A 23,221-nucleotide genomic window follows, 5' to 3' on the forward strand; every position below is an offset into this window, starting at 1 on the left:
CCTTAGGGTAGCACAATGGGTTAAACCCTTGTGCCAGCTGGACTGCTGATCTGAAGGTTGGAGGTTCGAATCCACGAGACGGGGTGAGATCCTGTCTGTCAGCTCTAGCTTGTGGGGCCATGAGAGATGCCTCCCAGCAGAATGGTAACACATTTGGGCATCCCCTGGGCAACGTCTTTGTAAATGGCCAATTCTCTCACACTAGAAGCAACTTGCAGTATGTTCTCAAGTCACTTCCAACACAATTAAAAAGCCCTTAGGGTAAGGAGGAGGAATCTCAGGGCAAAAGTGCTGCCTTGCAAATTATGGGTACATTTATCTTCCCTTTCCCCTTCATGTATTATACGTTTTGATTGAATGGTACACTCTGCACAGTTATGGTTGATGTATCATGCTTGGTGACATCCTGAATGTGCTGAATCTCATTGTTTTCGATAGTCCAGATAACTGTAGACTTGAATTGGCCATCAGAGCTCATTAATTTTACAAAAACACCTATTGTTGGAGTTGAAAACTACTACAACTGGTCTGTTGACTTAGTGACCTGCATTTCGTGGTTGTGAAGAAGTATGTACACCTGAATTTTACAATTTACCTCTACAATGTCCCAGATTTACTTCTCTTTCATGCAAACCAGTGGTTCTCAACATTTGGGTCCCCAGATGTTTTGGCCTTCAACTCCCAGAAATCCAAACAGCTGGTAAACTGGTTGGGATTTCTGGGAGTTGTAGGCCAAAACATCTGGAGACCCACAGGCTGAGAACTGTTGGGAATCATCCTGGACTACTCAAGTCTAAATGTAGTTAGATAGATGATAGAGTTAGATTGACGGAATCCTTTCCTGTTTCCAAAGCATGCCTAGACAGGCTTTACTGTGTTCCACTCTATCCTGTCACATCCCTTACTTTGAAGTTAGCAGAAATGTGACTCTCCAGGGACACTAACTTCTCATTGGTCAGAATGTCTTTTATGGCCCCAATAAACTGGACCATGAGGTCAGAACCGTTTTGGTTCTCTCTTTCCCCCTTTGTTCTTCAAGCTAACAAGGAGCATCCTGCCATCTCTCCTGGCAAGATGTAACTATTTAGATGTTTGTTATTTTTCCTTTCTTATTTTTCCTTAGAAACCAGTCTAGAGTAGTCTAGACAGCTCCCAAGCCTTTCTATCTACAATGGAGTTCTTTTTACCTGAATAAATACTTTTCAAACTTTTATTGAGACTCTGCAACCATTGCAATCCTAAATAGACAAAGGTTTCTCTTGCTCGCCCGCGTGTAAGTAACTGTTGCATTTGAAAGCTTTGCTTTTGCTACTCTGCTGTTTTTTGGTGGAATCTCCCCCAGAGAGGGTTACATTGAGTCTAACCATTCAGAGATTACCACAACAAGAATTACTGATGTAAACCAAATCCACAAAGAATAGGCTTGTAGATTGGAAAAAGGTGGAGTCTGTGGAAATCATCTGACCATCCCAAGCACAGATCCCATGTAAGATCGTCTTTTCCCTCCTCCTCCTCCTCCCTCCTAATCCTATTCATCCTCATCCTCGTTCCTCTTCTTTTGGACACTACAAACAGGGGCTTCCAACCTAATGTGGAAATGGCCAAACAAGAAGTGGAAGAGCTTGTTTATAAACTTGCTGCTGACTTTGACCAGTGCTGATGTGTGATGGTGAAAGACCTGCAAGAATGAATACTCAGTGTGGGAGCTAGGAGAGCAGTTACTTGCTCACATGCTTTTACTCTGTGCACAGCAGGCTAGCTTTGCTACATCCATGCCACTGGTACAGCCTACACCCTGCCAAGGAGTCATCATTGCTGCTCATTAACAAGGCTGGATTCTTTAATTTGATCTGTCAGCTCATTGACAAATTTGGAGCCTCTTATTAGGACCTTAGTGAAGATGCGCAGATTGGATGTTTTATTGCTAGAGTCAGGCATCGTGAGCAATAAGAAGAAAAAGACACGGGAGTTTCTTAATGAGGACGGAAGGAGATCTTTATTAGTGCTGTCTGAAGAATGGCCTCCTGAAAGGAGACTGGTTCAGATCATCAAATATGGCAAGGATAGGCTAGTTAGTCTGTTAAGCATACTTTAGAGCAGGGGTCCTCAAACTTTTTAAGCCGAGGGCCGGTCCACAATCCTTCAGACTGTTGATGGGCCGGATTATCATTTGAAAAAAAAAATACAAACAAATTCCGATGCACACTGTACATGTCTTATTTGTAGTGCAAAAACAAACAAACAACAACATTGAAAGAACAATATAATATTTAAAAATAAAAATAATTTTAACCAACATACATTTATCAGGATTTCAATGGGAAGTGTACTCCTGCTTCTGGCCAATGAGATAATCAAGTTAATTGGGGTTGTTGTTGTTGTTGTTGTTGTTGTTGTGTGCCTTCAAGTCATTTCAAACTTTGGGCGAGCCTAAGTCTAAAATGTATTTATTTATTATTTATTTATTTACTGCATTTATTTACTACATTTGTATCACACCCTTCTCACCCCAAAGGGGACTCAGAGTGGCTTACAAATTATATGTACATACAATATATTATATTATTAGCATAACACAATATTAGCATTATATATTACTTTATTGAACTATACCACTATACTGTAATATAATATAGTAATATTATATGTAATATAGAATTAATATTATTATATGGTATTACTATTAGTGTTATATTGTATTACATTATAATATTATTATCAATATTATATATATATACAATATATTATATTATAAAACTGAGGGCAGGGGCCAGGTAAATGACCTCGGAGGGCCGCATCCGGCCCCCGGGCCTTAGTTTGGGGACCCCTGCTTTAGAGTGAAACCTGAGCCAAACTGAAAGTTCTGTTCTGTTGCAGGAGAGATTTACTCTCTTTGCCACCTCTTGTCCTAACCTCCCTTTAAAACTCTCCACACATGAACACATATTGTTTCTATATTCACAGGCTTTGAGACAGAAAAAATATTTTTCTATTCATGCTGGCTGAAGGGATTATAGGACTTTATTTATTAATTATTTACCATATTTATATCCTGCCTTTCTCTACCCCAGGGAGGACTCAAGTCGGCTTACAAACGGCACTACATAGTGCCTATAACATAAAGCACAAAATAAGATTGAATTAAAATTGAACATACATAAAAACCTAGTTAAGATACAATCCAATGTTGAGATACATCATGCAAAGGCAAAGTCTAAGGCCGTTCTCTAATCAATTGCACGATTTCCAATAAATTTGTTGCACTGTACTTTTTCTCAAAGGCCTGCCCCCCAAAGCCAAGTTTTAACTCTCTTTCCGAAGGCCAGGAGGGAGGGAGCTGATCTAATATCACTTGGGAGGGAGTACCACAACCGAGGGGCCACCACTGAGAAGGCCCTATCTCTCGTCCCGCACTTGCGAAGGAAGTGGGACCGAGAGCAGGGCCTCCCCAGATGATCTTAGACTCCGAAGTGGTTCATGGGCTGGGCTGTGGCGCAGCTGGTTAGCAGCCAGCTGCAATAAATCACTACTGACCGAGAGGTCATGAGATCAAAGCCCGGGTTGGGTTAAGCCCCCGACCATTAATAGCCTACCTCACTGTTTACCTAAGCAGCCCGAAAGACAGTTGCATCTGTCAAGTAGGAAATTATGCGGGAGGCTAATTTAACTAATTTACAACACCATAAAATTGCCAGCAGCGCATGGAAGGAATGAGGAAGTAATACCATTAAAGACTCGGTGTCACAAGTGGCAGCTCCCCCGTGGCCAGAATCGAGCATAGCCTCATGACAGCCAGAAGCTGGAAAAAGTTAAATTGCTTCTGTGTGTGTCTATATGTTGTATGTCTAATGGTATTGAAAGTTTGCCATGTATATGTGCATTGTAATCCACCCTGAGTCCCCTTCAGGGTGAGAAGGGCAGAATATAAATACAGTAGAGTCTCACTTATCCAACACTCGCTTATCCAACGTTCTGGATTATCCAACACATTTTTGTAGTCAATGTTTTCAATATATCGTGGTATTTTGGTGCTAAATTCGTAAATACAGTAATTACTACATAGCATTACTACATATTGAACCACTTTTTCTGTCAAATTTGTTGTATAACATGATGTTTTGGTACTTAATTTGTAAAATCATAACCCAATTTGATGTTTAATAGGCTTTTCCTTAATCCTTCTTTATTATCCAAGATATTCGCTTATCCAAGCTTCTGCTGGCCCGTTTAGCTTGGATAAGTGAGACTCTACTGTACTGTAAATAAATAAATTAAATAAATAAGGGATGATAAGTTTGGACAGGTAGACTGGGCCAGAACTGTTGTAATTCAAAAATGATTTTTTTCAAGTTGTGACATATACTGAGATGTAGGGGGAGTAAAAGAATAAAGCAGTGTATATCCACTCACTTACAGTTAAAGATGTCCCAATATAACACAATCACAAAGTTGGAAAAGACCACAAGACCCATCCAGTCCAACCTCCTCCTATCATTTTCCATGTTCCCTTTGAGTGTTGAGCAAAAACTAATAGACCATAAACTTCCCTGAAACATCTATGTTGCTCTCTATCTTATGGAGGCCTTTTGAAATAAACAAGATGGCAATTCAGAATCCAGAGCAACACCAGGGGAATAACAAACAATCTCAAGCCTCTGCCACTCACTGTCCTTTCAAACCGATTTCAAGGGTCTCATTTGGTACATATGTACCATCTAAAATTGATTCTGTCCACCCTGCAAAGTGTATCTCTCCAAATGGGTATTCCATTGATCATTCGAAGATTATTCTTCCCAACTCAAATGAATGAATAATTACAAAAGGCAGCAGAGAATCTGAAGCAGTGGTAGTGGCGTGTGAGTGAGTGGCTTTATGTATGTAAAATCACTTAAACATACCCCAAACCCATCTACTCCTCCCCTGCACTCCCCACCGTCACTTCTGTTCTCTCCTCTTTATGGCTGGATGGGTTTATTTTTTATGGTTCACTGTCTTTTCCATTTGTTTTGCTTGTATTAGTCATTTAGAACGTGACACCAGCAGGCAAAAAGCAATGCTGGCATTTGGATGCAGAACACAGCAGTGGCGCGGGGCTGGTAAAGCTTTTCTCTACAGTCTTGTGTATTAGCAACAGTCGAGATCAGGAAAGTGCTCAGAGACCCATTTTTATGAACACTCCTTCCTTCTTCACTGTCAACAAAAACCTGTGTACTATCTGCAACAGAAATAGGCAGCAGTGGTTATCTAGATGTTTTTGAACTATAACAAGGATTGCCAGTTCAGTATCATCCAAAGACTTCTGGGTTCTGGGCCCAACCTCAAGACCTAAGGGCAGCCCTTGTTAAACATTAAATAAGCATTAAGTATCACACAGTTTCTGTTAAATATTAAGCATCAGTTGCTGACATCTTGTCATTCAAACACACATGCAGAGGGAATACATATTTGTTCTTTAGATTTTAAAATGTAGCTCTTAGCCAAAGTGGATAAGATCAAGGTGAAATGGGAAGGTGGGCTAGTTAAGGTGACAGGATAAAGAACATCTGACCTAACCTACTTGCTTCTAGGCAGAAATGCAGAGCAGAGTGGAGGGTGAGTCCTGGCACTACAATGACTGAGAAGGATGCTAATCAACTAAGGACAGACATTTCTAGAGTCTTTGTAAGTTGCAGCCACAAATCTTGCAAAATGTTGCAAAATGCCAGCTGTTGCTTTGCTTGTGGAGCTGGAGATCTGTATATAGCTTTTCCTTTTTGCTCAGAGCTAAGCTCCCAAACTGAGAGTTTAGCTGCTACATGGAGATGATCTCCTTAAATCTGGAGAGTGAGATCCAGGTCCTGAGATCTGACAACCCTAAATGCAACCAGTATGTAGAGTTGTTGGGAGTTGGAAACTGAGAAGCAACTAGAAAGCCACAGTTACCTGTCGCCTCTAGGATATATCCATGGAAAGAAGCATGCGTCTTGGATTGGGACCTGACAGTGATCTTGGCAGAATGAACCCCTTTCAAAGGCATGGGATCACACCACTGGTGTATGCTGCCAGATGTCCCAAAAGGACCAATCCTAGTCTACCACAAGTTATAAAGAGATGACAGCTCTAGAAATAGGCTGCAAGCGTAGGTTTTGGAGCAACCTGACAGGTATGTAATCTGTCAGTTTCTTTACCGTACTGTATTATGGTGGAGTTTTTCTTAGCCACTGTAGAGATGGTCTTTTAGATTTTTAGCCTCAGGCAGAAAGGCTGTCTCTGAAGAAGAGTCTGGGGTGACGATGACTATCCTAGGGTCACTCCAATTCCATCTGGGGAGCTGTGACAGTTTGACAGTAATGAGGCTAATGATCTTTTCCTTTGAAAGGCGGAGGTATGTGTCTGTACGCATGTGTTGGTGTGTGTGTATGATGCATAGTTATCTTGCCAGTATGTATCACGTAGGCCTTTTCAGTCTGGCTTAGTGATTAGTGCCTAATTAGATTATTATAATAATAATAGGTTGCCCAGCTTTCTTTATGTCCATTTGCAGCGACGTCAATTTCATTATTAAGGGCTGGGAAACCTTTCTTTTCATCCGAGCCCACAGGCGGCTTGCTGAGCAGCAATAACAAACCTCTCCTGGCCTTTTATCTTCATTAGCAAAAGTTGCACTCTGGGAGGGCTTTTTCTTTCTTCCCTTCTTTAACGGCAGCCTGACTTTAGCAGCTCTGAGCGACGCATGAGATTTGGGAAGAGCAGGGTTTGCCGTCAGTCGGCTTTAGTGCACTGAACCGCATGCGCCGGCACTCATTACTGTCAAAGGTTAGGCAGAACAACAGATTAAGGAAAGAGAAAAATAAATCCTCACCATCAACTGCTTGATTGTTGGGTGCTCCTCGGTTTCTCTGCTTGAGGCAGACTCCTTATGAACAATCTCAACGCGGATATCATTCTTGGCTGAAACCACACCTTTCAGATCTGAGCAAAAGAGTAAGAGTAAAAGTTAGCCACAAATAGAAAATAAAATAAAATTATAGACATGGGGCATGGAAATAGCACTAACCAGAGTTCTGACTGTATTTTCAGATTGTAGGTGTTTTACCAGGGAACTGGGCAACTAGGGTTTGAATCCCCACGTGGCCATGGAAAGCCATTGGGTGACTTTGAGCAAATCACATTCTCTCAACCACAGAGAAATGCAAAAACTGTTGTGGTAATCTCTGAGTGGTTACACTCAATTTAACCCTCTCTGGGGGAGATTCCACCAAAATCAGCAGAGTAGCAAAAGCAAAGCTTTCAAATGCAACAGTTACTTACACGGGGCGAGCAAGAGAAGCCTTTAGGATTGCAGTGGACTGCAGAGTCTCAATAAAAGTTCAAAAAGTATTTATTCAGGTAAAAAGAACTCCATTGTAGATAGAAAGGCTTGGGAGCTGTCTAGACTACTATAGACTGGTTTCTAAGGAAAAATAAGAAAGGAAAAATAACAAACATCTACATAGTTACATCTTGCCAGGAGAGACAGCAAGATGCTGCTTGTTAGCTAGAAAAACAAAGGGAGAAGAGAGAACCAAAATGGTTCTGACCTCATGGTCCAGTTTATTGGGGCCATAAAAGACATTCTGACCAATGAGAAGTTAGTGTCCCTAAAGATTCACATTTCTACTAACTTCAAAGTAAGGGATGTGATGTAAACAGGATAGGGTGAAACACAGTAAACCCTATCTAGGCATGCTTTGGAAACAGGGAAAGGATTCCGTCAATCTAACTCTATCATCTATCTAACTACATTTAGACTTGAGTAGTCCAGGATGATTTCCCAACAAAAACCAGCTCTGAGGAAATCTTGCCAAGGAAACCCAGTCCCTTACGTCCACTATAGATCAGAAATGACTCTGTATAACAAGGGAATAGCCCTCTATGTCTCTTTACAATAATAAACGACCTCAAGAGATTTTACTAAACAAAATGTGTGAGTCTCCAACTAGACCACTGGTCCTCAACTTTTGGGTCTCCAGATGTTTTGGCCTATAACTCCCAGAAATCCTAGTTTACCACCTGTTAGGATTTCTGGGAGTTGAAGGTCAAAACATCTGGGGATCCACAGGTTGAGAACCACTGAACTAGACGATGGATGGGGAAAGCAAGCACCACGTTTGTTTTTGTGGTCCTCAGGTCCTTGGTGTAAAAAAGGACTCAGTTGACCACCTTATCCTTTGAATGCGATTTCCTGCTTCTTGCAGGGGGTTGGACTGGATGGCCCATGAGGTCTCTTCCAACTCTACTATTCTATGATTCTATGATTCTATGAGCCTAAAATTATTCAATCGTAGAGTTGGAAAGGGCTCCCAAACTCATCAATTCCTACTTTCTTCCAGTTGAATCTCCCACTAAAGCACACTGAGAGATCTAACCTCTGTTTCTAATGTTTGCTTAAATACTTCCAATAAAGTAGAGTCTACTACTCAGAACAGCAGGATGCCATCAGGAAATTCTTTCAAATGGTTTGTCACAATGCCAGTATTTAATCTGTCAAATTAAAAAGAAATGGCTATCCCGGAGTATATAGCCAGGCAGTGAAGAGGCGGACGTTCCACATGGCAAAGTGAGATCCTCTCCTCAGGTGCTGAATTTGGATGCAATATCAACAGCAATATCAAAAACAGATGATTGGAACTATGACTTGAAAACAATCATTCTGGAAGTTCTTCTGTGGAATCCTAATTAGAAAGGAAAGGCAGACAGCCACTATAGCTTGAGCTGACTCTGGAAACTGACTAGTCAAGGGATGCAAAGAGCAGCTCATTAAACGTTTGCGGAATTTGGCTTAATGTAGTTGTTGGTGTCTCCAACTTTTTGTTTGATCACCGAACCTGGAAAGAGTTGGGAGAAGAGGGGACATCCTCAAAAGTCCCTTTCCACGTCTTGCCAATTGTGATGGGTATTGGAGGGGGGGGGGGAATAACCACTTGAGTGACTAGACAAAAGGAGGCACTTTATAAACTAATCTGGAGACACATGCTGAAAGGGGAACAGTTTTGAAACTGCTATAAATAATGCATGCTTGCAAGTGACAGGCAATGAATCATTTCGCTGGCTGGTTTTTTGAAAGATGGAATTCTTTAAAGGAGACACTAACTCAAATGTTCATGGGTCTGTTGTTCAGTCTGTCATTTAAACTGGAGGAAGCTTATGGGTTTTGAGCAGCAAAGAAATAGTAGAGCAGTCAAGAGAAGGGCATGGAGCAGGATGCTTGGGAAGTTCCTCTCATTACAATGCAAAAGAAGCCCATTCTCAAAGTCCCCGTGACGCTGCTTTGATAGAGAAGTGTCTTATTAAAATGGGAAGAAACTGTACACAAAGACAAGATGGTTTCACATAAGTGGCAAGAGCTGTATATAGCCCAGACCATATCTCAAAATTTTCCATTGATCACTGACACTCAGGGGCCAGGATCCTGTTAGTGACATTATAGATATACTTTAGTTAATGGAAAGTATGTGCTCCTACTTTATTAAGAGAAAACTTGGTACCCATGTAAAAATAACATCGGAAGCAAAGGGATAGATTCTTACAACACAAAAAAGAGCAGTTCAACATGTTTCACAGTGAAGCTTTTATCCAGAACTAACATGCGCCTGTGAAATGAAACAATCAAGGCAAGTAAACCTTGAATGGTTGCATATGCACTTTCTCCCAAACACATCCAGACATTTTGGCCTTGTGGTATAGTGGGCTCCATGTTGGATTAGTTTGGGATCCATACTCCGTTATGGAAACACAGTGGGTGACCTTGGGCAGATCACATTTTCTAAAGCACCATATACACTTCCATATAACGCAGTTCAATGCAGTTTAACTCAGCCTGAGAGGAAGGCGATGGAAGAACATTTATCCCCTGACTCCAACAAATCCTCCCAAGAAAAACCAGGATAGGTTCATATGTCAGAAATGACTCAAAGGCACACAGCACCAGATCATTGTTTTTTTTCCTAGATATGGTGAAATGATATACCCTATTAAACATGTATAACTCAAGAAATGTTGGTGATTAGGTGTGCCTGGTCCTTTGAGTGCGTTCAACTCTCTGTGGAATGACTTATCCACTGATCATATCAAAAACCCATAATTGTGACTCAAAAACCTGCCCTCTGTGAATATATAAAGCAACATATGAATATATATGGTAGATGGGAGTCTTCGGTGGCATGGTTGGTTAAACCACTGAGCAGCTGAACTTGCTGACCAAAAGATCGGTGGTTCGAATCTGGGGAGCGGAGTGAGCTCCTACAGTTAGCCCCAGCTTCCGCCAACCTAACAGTTCGAAAACATGCAAATGTGAGTAGCTCAATAGGTACCGCTCTGGTAATGGCACTCCATGCAGTCATGCTGGCCACATGATCTTGGAGGCATCTATGGACAACGCTGGCTCTTCAGCTTAGAAATGGAGATGAGCACCAACCCTCAGAGTTGGACACGACTAGACTTAATGTCACAGAAAAACCTTTACCGATATGATAGATGCTTGCCCAGTCATGGAAATGAAGAAGACAGACTTAACACAGAGATTTCAGATGTCACAAGGTGTCCGGAATTAAAGTTACAAATATCTGGCATACGTCTGAATTAGCATCCCTGCCTCTGAGGCCAAAGCTTCTTAATTGATAACCTACTGCCACCAGCCAAATCAATACTTAATTTAGTAGTTTACTTCCACCTTTTTTCTTGATAATGTTTTCTTTTAAGACCACATATCCCCTCAGGCATTTCCTGGTAATTGGTATATAATAAATAAATTTATGAACACATCAGGATGGAATTTTCCAAAACTCCATGGGTCAAGAAATAGCATTTCTCTGTTCTCTGTTTGTTTCTTTTCCTTTCCTTTGGTGGTTTATTGCTTCTTTCTCTTTCCTGTCCAAGGCAAGGAATAATGTCCTCAGCACCAAAACTTTAGCATTTAATCACAATGAAAAGCCAATTACAGTCCTGGAAAGTCTTCTCTTAGGGACGATACTCCTTAAATAACTTGTGGCTTGTAATGTCATCCAGGAACTAGCAACAGATGTGTATTAAACCTGTTAAAATTTGTTCCCTGGGGAGTCTCCCTGCTGTAGAACATAATTTGCTTGTAATGTTTTCTTTTTCTTCTCCTCCTCATTAAAGCAGGAGCCTGAATTGCCTGCCCATGACCTGTCATCAGATTAATCAGACTTTTCGTAAATCCTAGCTAAGGAATGGGAGAGATTGAGAAAGATCGGCCCCTCACTGTGCTGTTTTTGCTAGGTCACCAATTGTGTGCCCTGGGAAAACAAAGCAAGGTAATCCCTCCGGTGCATTTTAAGTAATACCACAACTACTGGTGTGAGTTGAAGTGGATCAGAAACGATGCTCCATGGTTCCCTTTGGGAGAATAATTTGTTCATTATCCGCAGCACTGAACTCCTCCTCCCATGTGCCATTTCTAAAAGAATATACAATCCGCCAAAGAGAAAAAGGGGGAGGCAGTTGTATTACCACTACCACCAATTATTCCATACTTCGTTACTCTGCAAGGAAACCTTTTTTTAAAACATTATAATTAGCTAGGTACTTCATGCAGGAAAAAAAAAGAACGGAATGTTAATTAGCTTCCAAATAGTGATTTCAGGGAGTGACAAGCTTTGCCTGTCTTAACTGAAAAGTGTCTGATCCTTCTCAGTTTTTTCCAAGACCAGCAAAAGTTTGCTAATTTCATTATAGACAGAATTTTCCAAATCCCCCCCAGCTGTTTCCAACTATTGATCAGACTCTCAAGACCAGGGGTCCTCAAACTTTTTAAGTGGAGGGCCGATTCACAGTCCCTCAGACTGTTGGGGGGCTGGACTATGATGAAATAGTCCAAAATTAGGGTTGCTGTTGTTGTTGCTGTTGTTGTTGTGTGACTTCAAGTCGTTTCAGACTTAGGTCAACCCTAAGTCTAAAGTTTAGAAGTTTAGGACAGAGGCCAGGTCATCCAGCCCATGGGCCTTAGTATGGGGACCCCTAATCTAGACAATCTCATAAGACCATAGGCAACCAAAGACCATCTAGATGGTCTCATAAGACCATAGATAAGGAAAGGGATCCTCAAAGACCATCTAGGTAAGAAAAGTGACCTCCAAAAGCCATCTAGATGGTCTCATAAGACCATAGATAAGGAAAGGGATCTTCAAAGACCATCTAGATGGTTTCATAAGGTAAGGAAAGGGGCTCCCAAAGGCCATCAAGACGATCTCATAAAACCATAGGAAAGTAAAGGCACCCTCAAAGGCTATCTAGACGGTCTCATATGACCATAAGTAATGAAATGACCTCCAAAAACCATCTAGATGGTCTCATATAGCCGTAGCTAAGTAAAGAGACCTCGAAAGACCATCTAGATGATCGCATAAGGCTATAAGTAAGCAAAGAGACCTCCAAAGACCAGGTAGACTTTAGTCAGCCCTACGTCTAAAGTTTAGGACAGGGGCCAGGTAAATGACCTTGGAGGGCCGCTTCTGGCCCCCGGGCCTTAGTTTGGGGACCCCTGCTCAAGACTTTCCATTGCTGACATTGTTTTCGACAACTGTTTTCCACCAAGGAATTGCTCTTGATGTTCCTTATTCTAAGACTTAATATTTTTGATTATCCCATTGTTTGCAATTAGGTTGTAATTTGCAACCTTTGCTCAAGATGAGTTGGAGAGTTAGCAGAAAAGAGCTAATGCTTTAATGAACCATTAATGAGCTCAATATCTGGCTCAAAAACAGCACACTAGCCATTAACTGTTGGCTCTTTTCTTCTATGTTTTCCATCTCTGTTCATGAGGCCGTCTTGCATAATCCTGGGACAACATGGAGCAAAGAAACCTTGTAGATGAAACTTATCACAGCAGCTCACCAGTGTTCTCATTTTAATTAATTTTTTTCTGTGCAAATATTGATTGGAGTCCCATATATACCAACTTCCTGAGGAGGATTATTCCAGACATAGCTGTGTCTGTGCCCATGCTGTTTGTACTGTCTCCATTTGAAAGGGAGAATCTCAATTAATCCTCAGTTTCTCTCTCCTTCTTTTCCAATAAGTATATTACAGGAAACCATAATATGTTTTGTTAAAATTATACAGCTAGCTAACTGGTTAGTACAATCCACTATCAACCAAAGCCAGAGAGAAAATCACTGACAAAACTCTTGTCTACCTTAACCTAGATAGACAAACTATACCAGTAATGGGCAACCTTTTGCACTTGGTGTGTCGAAATCCGTCAAAAAACCTAGCATGACTTGGGTGGTGTGTCACTTTGAGAGAGAAAAAAACAACCATAATTTCACAATATGTATAGTTTAAATAACAAAAATGTATAATTGTAATATATAACTGTATTTAATAAATCAAAAACTGTTTACTACCATTATTTCCATGTACAACAATCTATGGTACTTTTTGCATTTTAAGCTTCTCTATTCTAGTTTCAATATAGTCATGAATAATGAATAATATAATAATATAATATAATAGTAATAATATGATATTATACTACAATAATAATAGAATAATAATAGAATGATATAATTATAATATAATGATATAAAATATATTAATAGGATAATATAATAGAATATATATATATATATATATATATATATATATATATATATATATATATATAAATGTACTGTTCATTTGTAGGACGGAGTAAACAAAAAAACAACTGGATGAAATGACACCAAATTTGGCCAGAAAACACTTAACAACCCAAGAGGTGACCACCGCGTGTCAGCAAAAATGGCTAGACTTGTCAGTACTGACATGCGTGTCATAGGTTCGCCATCACTGAACTATACTAACACACAAGCAGGAAGACAATTTTATGAATTTCACTCTCACTGACTGTCAATTTGTATCTCTTATTGCTTGACTTCCTGTATTATATAACCACACTTTTGCTAACCTTTGTTAATTTAAAGCTCCATGATTGTGCTTTTCCTGCATGGCAGAAGGGAGTTGAACTGGATGATCCCTGGGGTTTCTATTACTACTAGTACTAGTACCGCTGCTATTATTACAAATGCTAGATGGCCATCTGTTGGGGATGTTTTGATCGTGCTTTTACTGCATGGCAGAAGGGAGTTGAATAGGATGATCCCTAGGGTTTCTATTATTATTATTATTATTATTATTATTATTAGTAGTAGTAGTAGTAGTAGTAGTAGTACTAGTACTGCTGCTATTATTACAAAGGCTAGATGGCCATCTGTTGGGGATGTTTTGATTGTGTATGGAAGAAGGGAGTTGAACTGGAAGGCCCCTGGGTTTGTTGTTGTTGTTGTTGTTGTTATTTCAAAGACTGGATGGCCATCTGTTGGGTGTGCTTTGATTGTGCTTTTCCTGCATGGCAGAAGGGCGTTGGATTGGATGGCCCCTGGGGCCTTCCACTGAAATACTGTTAAGTTTATGTTGGTTAAAATTTTTCTTCATTTTAAATATTGTATTGTTATTCATTTCTTTTTTTGCACTACAAATGATATATGTGCAGTGTGCATAGGAATTGGTGTATTTTTTTAAAAAAAAATTATTTCACAAGAGCACTCTCCATCCATCTGCCACTGGCCCGGCTTGTCTCTCAAATTTTACAACGCAATGCAACCTCTAAGTCCAAAAGTTTGCCCATGCTTGATATATATACATTATTTCTCGGGGCTCCATGAGAAACATGTACTTCAAAAGGGGCTTGACAGTTGAAAAAATTTGAGAACCCCTGGTCTAAAATTCATAAGTCCTATAGCTGATGTTTGCCCCCAAGTGTTGTTGTGAAAAGGGGATAGAATCATAGAATCATAGAATAGTAGAGTTGGAAGAGACCTCATGGGCCATCCAGTCCAACCCCCTGCCAAGAAGCAGGAAACCACGTTCAAAGCACCCCCAACAGATGGCCATCCAGCCTCTGCTTAAAAGCCTCCAAAGAAGGAGCCTCCACCACAGTCCGGGGCAGAGAGTTCCAGTGCTGAACAGCCCTTCTCACAGTGAGGAAGTTCTTCCTGATGTTCAGGTGGAATCTCCTTTCCTGTAGTTTGAAGCCATTGTTCCGCGTCCTAGTCTCCAAGGCAACAGAAAACAAGCTTGCTCCCTCCTCCCTATGACTTCCCCTCACATATTTGTACATGGCTATCATGTCTCCTCTCAGCCTTCTCTTCTGCAGGCTAAACATGCCAAGTTCTTTAAGCCGCTCCTCATAGGGCTTGTTCTCCAGACCCTTAATCATTTTAGTTGCCCTCCTCTGGATGCTTTCCAGCTTGTCAACATCTCCCTTCAACTGCGGTGCCCAGAATTGGACACAGTATTCCAGGTGTGGTCTGACCAAGGCAGAATAGAGGGGAGCATGACTTCCCTGGATCTAGACGCTATTCCCCTATTGATGCAGGACAGAATCCCATTGGCTTTCTTAGCAGCCACATCACATTGCTGGCTCATGTTTAACTTGTTGTCCACGAGGACTCCAAGATCTTTTTCACATTTACTGCTGTCCCCCATTCTGTATCTTTGCATTCCATTTTTTCTTCCGAAATGAAGTATCTTGCATTTATTCCTGTTGAACTTCATTTTGTTAGTTTCGGCCCATCTCTCTAGTCTGTTAAGATCGTTTTGAATTCTGCTCCTGTCTTCTGCAGTGTTAGTTATCCCTCCCAGTTTAAACAAGTCCCAATCTTTGTTGAAGTTCATCAAAGATTTATCCTTGATCAGCATAGTAAGTTTGTCCATCTCTGCTATTTTGCAGATCTTTGGCAGTCATTCTTTTTGCACTAGGATAACTGATTTTGGAGGGTATGATAAGTCTGAGTCTGCCCCTATCGCTGTTATTTTATGGAGGGAAGAAAAGGATGATTCAACTACAGAGAAGCAGCTGGTCTCAGCTCAGATGTATTTGCTTTTCCTTTCTCTGTGGAACTCAAAGCCACTGGATCTTCAAGGTCTGAATCACCTTTTCCTCTAGTCCCTGCCCAATAGCAAGGGCTCAACCTGGCTGGTGGTAGGTCCAAAAAAGCGTATCCATGTGCATAAGCTGCACTTTACAATGCCTAGGACACTAATAGGATGCTAGCCTTATGCTGCAGTACAAAGAAACATAAATGGAACTGAAACTAAGCAGAGAAATGAAATTTCTGGGATACACTTTTGTAGATTCCTGTCTTCCTTGCTCACAAACCTCTATTCCCCAGTTAGCTTCAAAGATAATACAGGATCCCTGTATATCTCTTCCTCAGAAGCACGTTCAACAAGATCCAGTGCTTTATGAGATTGAAGTGGATCATCTTTGATCTAAAAGGGTCCATATGTGGCTGGTAGAAGGAGAATTCCCTGTCTCCTCCATTTGCAGCTCTACTACACAAAAATTGAAGGGAGAGCGCTGAGCAGGATGAGCCAAACAGGTCTTGTGGTTGTATATCCTCACTGCTCTCCTCCTTTCTGCTCCCAACATTGATACTTGTCTTCAGCCACCTTTTGATATTAATCTGAACCAGGACACCATGGTAGACAGGTACACATGGTTTGATCCTGGTGTCATGCCCTGAATTATATAACAGAGATTTCTGATTCAGATGCAGCTCAAAAGGAGAAGAGAAAAGGGAGGAAAGAATTCAGGAGCACAGCATTTTCTCCTGGTCTAATAAACCATGGTTTTTCAGACTCAGGTTGTCAATTCTGAACTAGGCTTATGGTTCTCTGATGATAAATCTATGACAGGGTCGCAATTATACAGCTTTCCTGACAGTGGGGTCAGTTTTTATAGTATCTTCCTCTAACCATAGACAGTTATAATTGGACTCTCCAGAGGGGTCTCCAATTTCAATGCTAGCTGAACTTGCAGCCCAAGATGCCTGGCTGAATCTTTCTGGCCAGTCAGCTGGCAAAAAATCATAACAAAACAGTGTTGTTGTTTTGTGTGTGAGCATGCCTTCATTTCCCCCTTTTGCTTTTAATCATACATACATCCACTGGAAGAAATGCTTGGGCTCTGTAAATCTCAAAAGACCTTTTTATTCGTGTTAAGGTCGCTTCATGTTTGTTTATGGGATTTATGCCCAAGGGACATTCACCAGATCAGATCAATTGGTTCTTTTAGGAAGGACAGTAAACATATTTCTCTCCCTGCCTCCCTATCTTTCAGACCACAGAAACCTAATGGCCAATTTTACACGCTACGACAGATTTTAAGACATTCGTGTTTTTAATGATGGTAGTGATGAAAGTAGTGGCTTTAATTTTTTTGGTCAAATTTAGATTTGGCTTTTAAAATTATATCTTGACATCCTATGCAGATTTGATGATGGAAAACTGATGACTGTTTGCATATGCCAAGCTTGAAAAATAACTCTGAACATTTATTTATTTATTTACAGTAGAGCCTCACTTATCCAAGCTAAACGGGCTGGCAGAACCTTGGATAAGCGAATATCTTGGATAATAAGGAGGGATTAAGGAAAAGCCTATTAAACATCAAATTAGGTTATGATTTTACAAATTAAGCACCAAAACTTAATGTTATACAACAAATTTGACAGAAAAAGTAGTTCAATACACAGTAATGTTATGTTGCAATTACTGTTTTACGAATTTAGCACCAAAATATCAAGATATATTGAAAACATTGACTACAAAATTGGCTTGGATTATCCACAGGCTTGGATAAGCGAGGCTTGGATAAGTGAGACTCTACTGTATTTACAGTATTTATATTCCGCCCTTCTCACCCTGAAGGGGACTCAGGGCAGATCACATTACACATATAAGGCAAACATTCAATGCCTTTAACATAGAACAAAGACAAGACAAACATAGGCTCCGAGCTGGCCTCGAACTCAGAGTAATTTGTTGCAGCTGGCTGGCTGCTCACCAGCCTGCGCCACAGCCCGGGCTGTGCCACAGCCCGGGAAAATGATAATTACTTACAGTTATTTCTCCAAGGCCCTTATTTATTTATTTTGTGTCAAAAGCATTACATAAATAAATACAGTAGAGTCTTCCTTATCCAACGTAAATGGGCCGGCAGAACGTTGGATAAGCGAATATGTTGGATAATTAGGAGAGATTAAGGAAAAGCCTATTAAACATCAAATTAGGTTATGATTTTACAAATTAAGCACCAAAACATCATGTTATACAACAAATTTGACAGAAAAGTAGTTCAATACGAAATAATGCTACGTAGTAATTACTGTATTTATGAATTTAGCACCAAAATATCCCGATGTATTGAAAACATTGACTACAAAAATGCATTGGATAATCCAGAACGTTGGATAAGCGAATGTTGGATAAGTGAGACTCTACTGTAAGTCTAAAACTAATAAAATAAAAGGATCACAAGCAGCTAAATAGTTTTAGACCAAAAACGAGCAACAAAGTTCTTTACCATTTCCTCAACTTCCCTCTCCATTCTCTCAAAATAATAAAATCAATCCACAATCCAAACTCTTCCAGCCGCAAGCATTTCTAGTCAGTGTACTCAACCTGTATTATTGTATTATTAAGCAGATGGAATACAACTGTAGAGAGTGTTGACATACAAATGCACAATGCCTAAAACAGTGCTTTGCTCACTTCTGGCAGGACAGAAATAGTCCAACAAAAACAACATGGTTAAGGGAGATGTGACTTTAATGTTTAAACTTACTTCTTATAAACAAGAACTTAATTATCAGCAAAATAATGAAATATGGTTATTCTTAGAATGGGAGAATCAGTGAAAACACTTTTCCTTTTAGTATATTTTGTTTACTTTGATTATTTGTTTGTTTGATTGTTTGCCTTCTTAGCTATCATTTAAACATATCAGTTTAAATTTGCCTTTTGCGAAAATAACAGAGTTCATAAAGAGTTATGATGAAAACGTAGACCTTGTTCATCATTCAATGCATACAAAGAAAGCTGCTTTCTGAGCACGGAAAATGGCATTTTTAAAGTTTGAGTCCAAAGGAAAAAATGGAAAAGATGTAAAATGTGAACATGGGCATTATGGTATTAACATTCGCTTGATCACATTTCCAAAAATATTTTCTTGAATTAATGGCTTTTAATTTATTGATCTGGGGTTTTATCCTGTTTTTAAATGTTGTTGTGAATTCTGTTTCATTGAGTGCTATTATGTCTTAACGTAAAGGTAAAGGTTTTCCCCTGACGTTAAGTCCTGTCATGTCTGACTCTGGGGGTTGGTGCTCATCTCCATTTCTAAGCCGAAGAGCCGGCGTTGTCCGTAGACACCTCCAAAGTCATGTGGCCGGCATGACTGCATGGTGCGCCGTTACCTTCCTGCCTAAGCGGTACCTATTGATCTACTCACATTTTGCATGTTTTCAAACTGCTAGGTTGCTAGTTATGATAAATTGCTATATTAATAATTTGTTATTAATTTATGTATTTGTATTTTTGTGCATTTGTGTGCCATCGAATGGCTGTCATCCATGTTGTTAGCTACCCTACGTCCCCAAGGGGAAATGGGACAGGATACAAATAAAGTTGACATGACTTGAAAGTGACAGCTATAAAATACATGGCTTTGCATAGCTTCTGACCATTGAACAATGGATGGTGAATGTTTATCATTGATATATATTTCCTAAATCCTATTATTACCCTCGTGAAGAAGTGCTGTAGTAAAGATTGCAAGAGGCTTGGGAGAGGAATCTTCAGTAGAATCTCACTTATCCAACATAAACGGGCTGGCAGAATGTTGGATAAGCGAATATGTTGGATAATAAGGAGGAATTAAGGAAAAGCCTATTAAACATTAAATTATGTTATGATTTTACAAATTAAGCACCAAAGCATCATGTTGTACAACAAATTTGACAGAAAAAGTAGTTCAATATGCAGTAATGTTATGTAGTAATTACTGTATTTACAAATTTAGCACCATTGACTCCAAAAATGTGTTGGATAATCCAGAACGTTGGATTAGCGAGTGTTGGATAAGTGAGACTCTACTGTATTAACAAACTTCATTGCTTGACTTTAAAATATAGTTTTCTGACTTTAGTTGGGGACTTTGGTGAGGAAAGTAGAGTGTTCAGAGAAAACCAGCATGGTAGCCTCTCCAGTGCCCAAATAAATACACCTCTATATCTCTGCTATTTTCAAGGCATTTTTGAACTGAGGAGAGTTAGACCCGAAGGTGTCATGAGCAGCCTTGGATCTGCGATTATGCTTTCTGGACAGATCCACCTTCCTACTGATGAGTCCTCTGAAACTCTGACTCCGCTTCCCAATCTAAGCCTTGGCATCATTGCTATGTGCTTGATCTGCCATCATCATCACCCACTAATGTTAGATTGTGTGGCCTGCAAAGAGCCCAGCACCATCTGGTTACATCAAATAAGGAGAAGGTAATGAGCCACATGTTCTCTCTTTTCTTTCTGAATCAGAGGAACGATGCTGTGCGCTCACATCTATCTTTGGAGGCAGAGGAAAAAAGAAAAGGAAGGAAGAGAAAGGTGGCTGAGGAGGGGATATGCAGACGAGACTGATTATGTGTGACCGCTGACACCGTAACGACAAGTTGGCCCATTTTCTATCGAGCGCGCTCAAACAGCAGATCATTGCTGAATGATTCCAGTAAATTGAATTGGCCTCTTCTCAGGTCTTAGCTGTGCACCCGTCCATCAAAAAAAAAAATACTTACCAAAATGCAAGATTAATGACTGTCAGAGATTTAATTTGCTAATACCTGAAAGAGCTGCTAATGGAGTTTGGAGGAGTTGCGAAAAGGGTAGGGAGAATGAAGCAGGCATGATTGTTGCTTTTCAACTGGTGTGTGAGCCCAGCCATTCATTAAACAAATCCAGGGGGAACAAGAGCTCTTTGATTTCTTTGCAAACAAAACAGAAAGAACCAACTGTTTTTCATTGGCATCATAACACAGGGATTTTGTGTCGTGTTTAGCGTATTTGTCTTTTGCTCTTCCTTCAGTTAGAAGCACTGCTGAGGACCGCTTGTTCTCTTATGTTATCTTAGAAGCTCAGAACAATCACTCTTCCTTCCCCCGATGGTTTGATCCCTGTTCATTCAGTCAGCTCTCATTCTTCAGCTTCTCTATGCTTTCCTTTCTTCCTAATGATCCAGCTTTGGTTTGCCTCCATGATCCTTCCCCCCTCCCCATTTGTGATGTTTATTTTAACATCTGCTTTTTTGACTAGGCAGCCAAGCCGAGAATGCTACAGGTGCAACAGGGGAATCAGGTATTTATTTCATTTCAATGTATAGCCTCTCTGATCCCTGCAGGCTCAACATGGGGAGTAATATTTGTTGCACCAGACATCTCTGTATGCAATCCAAGATAAAAGAAAAAAATTGCAAGTAGCTCTGCATGTTTCTGCATGTATTGTCCATCTTAAATAGTTGGGTGTTACTGCCACTGGACAGGGTGATTCAACCCATCCTATGAAAAGGCAATAGACCTATATTAGTCAATCTTCTCTGGAAGATTTTCAACAGATTTTCTGCAAGTATTTTGATTGTGTATCCCTGCCTAGCAGGAGATGGACAACACCATCCTTGTGGTCCTTTCCATCTCTACTACTCTAAAATTAAATTTCACAGGAATGCTATAGTGACTTCTACATCAGGAGATGAGTGAGTCCACTTCAGTTTTCAGCCTGAAGTTCAAAACCTACGAAATTTTTTTCTCACAAAGGAGCAAAACATCTTGAATACTGACCGCATAGGCAAACTGATGAAGAAGCACAACCTACAAACTATCTACAGACCCACAAAGAAAATCCAACAAATGCTATGGTCAGCGAAGGACAAGAGGGATCCTCTCTCCTCTGCAGGAGTCTACCGGATACCATGCATACAAGTCTACATAGGGACCACCAAACGCAGCGCCCAAACAAGAGTCAAAGAACATGAAAGGCACTGCAGACTCACTCAACCAGAGAAATCAGCCATAGCAGAGCACTGGATGAACCAGCCTGGACACAGGATATTATTTGAGAACACAGAAATACTGGACCATTCCAACAATTATCATGTCAGACTACACAGAGAAGCCATTGAAATCCACAAGCATGTGGACAACTTCAACAGAAAGGAAGAAACCATCTGTCGGGGGTGCTTTGAATGCGATTTCCTGCTTCTTAGCGGGGGGTTGGACTGGATGGCCCATGAGGTCTCTTCCAACTTTACTATTCTATGATTCTATGATTCCATGAAAATGAACAAAATCTGGCTACCAGTATTAAAAACTCTAAAATCAAAACAGTGGATGAGAACCAACACTCTGAGGGCAGAGCACAGCTAATGACTTACAAAGGATGCCCCCAGGCAAGAGACAAAAACCTTTCCAATGCTAATTAGGGTGATTAACTGAAACATTAATGCTGGCTTCCCAGTGACAAAGGACTCTTGCCACACCCTGGACTCTACACAGATATATATTCTTTCCTTTCCTTACTTAGTTTATCCATACCTCACAACCTCTGAGGATGCCTGCCATAGATGTGGGCGAAACGTCAGGAGAGAATACTTCTGGAACATGGCCACACAGCCCGAAAGACATACAACAACCCCATCTTGAATAGTTTAACTTGGAGCAGATCTACTACCTTATGGACATGGAATCTGTCAGCTACCACTGCATTAAGGCTCAATGTAATGGGGATATCCAGTTCCTCTCTTGACCATAAGCACGATTAGAGTCATTCCCATAATATATCAGTGCAACACCAAGTAGCCTTAATTGGAGAGACATTGGTATGTTCAGAAGGTAAAGCAGTCTCTTTGTAAGCCTGACAGTTGGCCATTCAATCCAGATTTTGGCATGGGCAGTACCAACAGTTTGTGAATTACTTTGCATAATTGGTCAAAACTGCATGGGATCAGGCTACGGTATTTGTCTCATTCATATTTCATGGTTTAAAATGTCTGCACATTCTTCCCATCCTAATTTTCTGTTGGGCTGAAAGAGTCTGGTTTTAATTCTTGCATAGGCATTTGTATGCATTTGATGCATTGGGCATAATGAGGCCAACTTACATTTGGTCTTTGTGGAGTCTTTTAAGCCAGAGGACAGGGCCTTCCAAATGCCCAGCATGATACACTGAGAAATATTCAATAGATTAAGAAAGGCAGGAACTTACTTCTCTGTGAACGAGCACAACAGAAGGCCACAATGGTAGCCATCAGCACCAAGAATGCCACACCAGCTCCAACTGCAACGCCTATGATGACTGCCATTGGCACTGACTCT

General features: G+C 40.4%; 1 protein-coding gene across 4 annotated transcripts in view; it reads right to left on the bottom strand.

Annotated features, from left to right (window-relative positions):
- The window catches only part of kirrel3 (kirre like nephrin family adhesion molecule 3), a 960,216-nt gene that overhangs the window by 22,914 nt on the left and 914,081 nt on the right, over window positions 1–23,221 (bottom strand). For all 4 annotated transcript variants that reach the window (XM_062960868.1, XM_062960866.1, XM_062960867.1 and 1 more), the window contains 2 exons: window positions 23,112–23,219; window positions 6,842–6,951 (listed from right to left, as the gene is read on the bottom strand). In XM_062960868.1, the coding sequence (XP_062816938.1) occupies window positions 6,842–6,951; window positions 23,112–23,219 (218 nt within the window). The remainder of the gene's footprint in view (window positions 1–6,841; window positions 6,952–23,111; window positions 23,220–23,221) is intronic.

The sequence above is a fragment of the Anolis carolinensis genome, unplaced genomic scaffold (assembly GCF_035594765.1).
Source record: "Anolis carolinensis isolate JA03-04 unplaced genomic scaffold, rAnoCar3.1.pri scaffold_8, whole genome shotgun sequence".
Classification (NCBI taxonomy): Eukaryota; Metazoa; Chordata; class Lepidosauria; order Squamata; family Dactyloidae; genus Anolis; species Anolis carolinensis.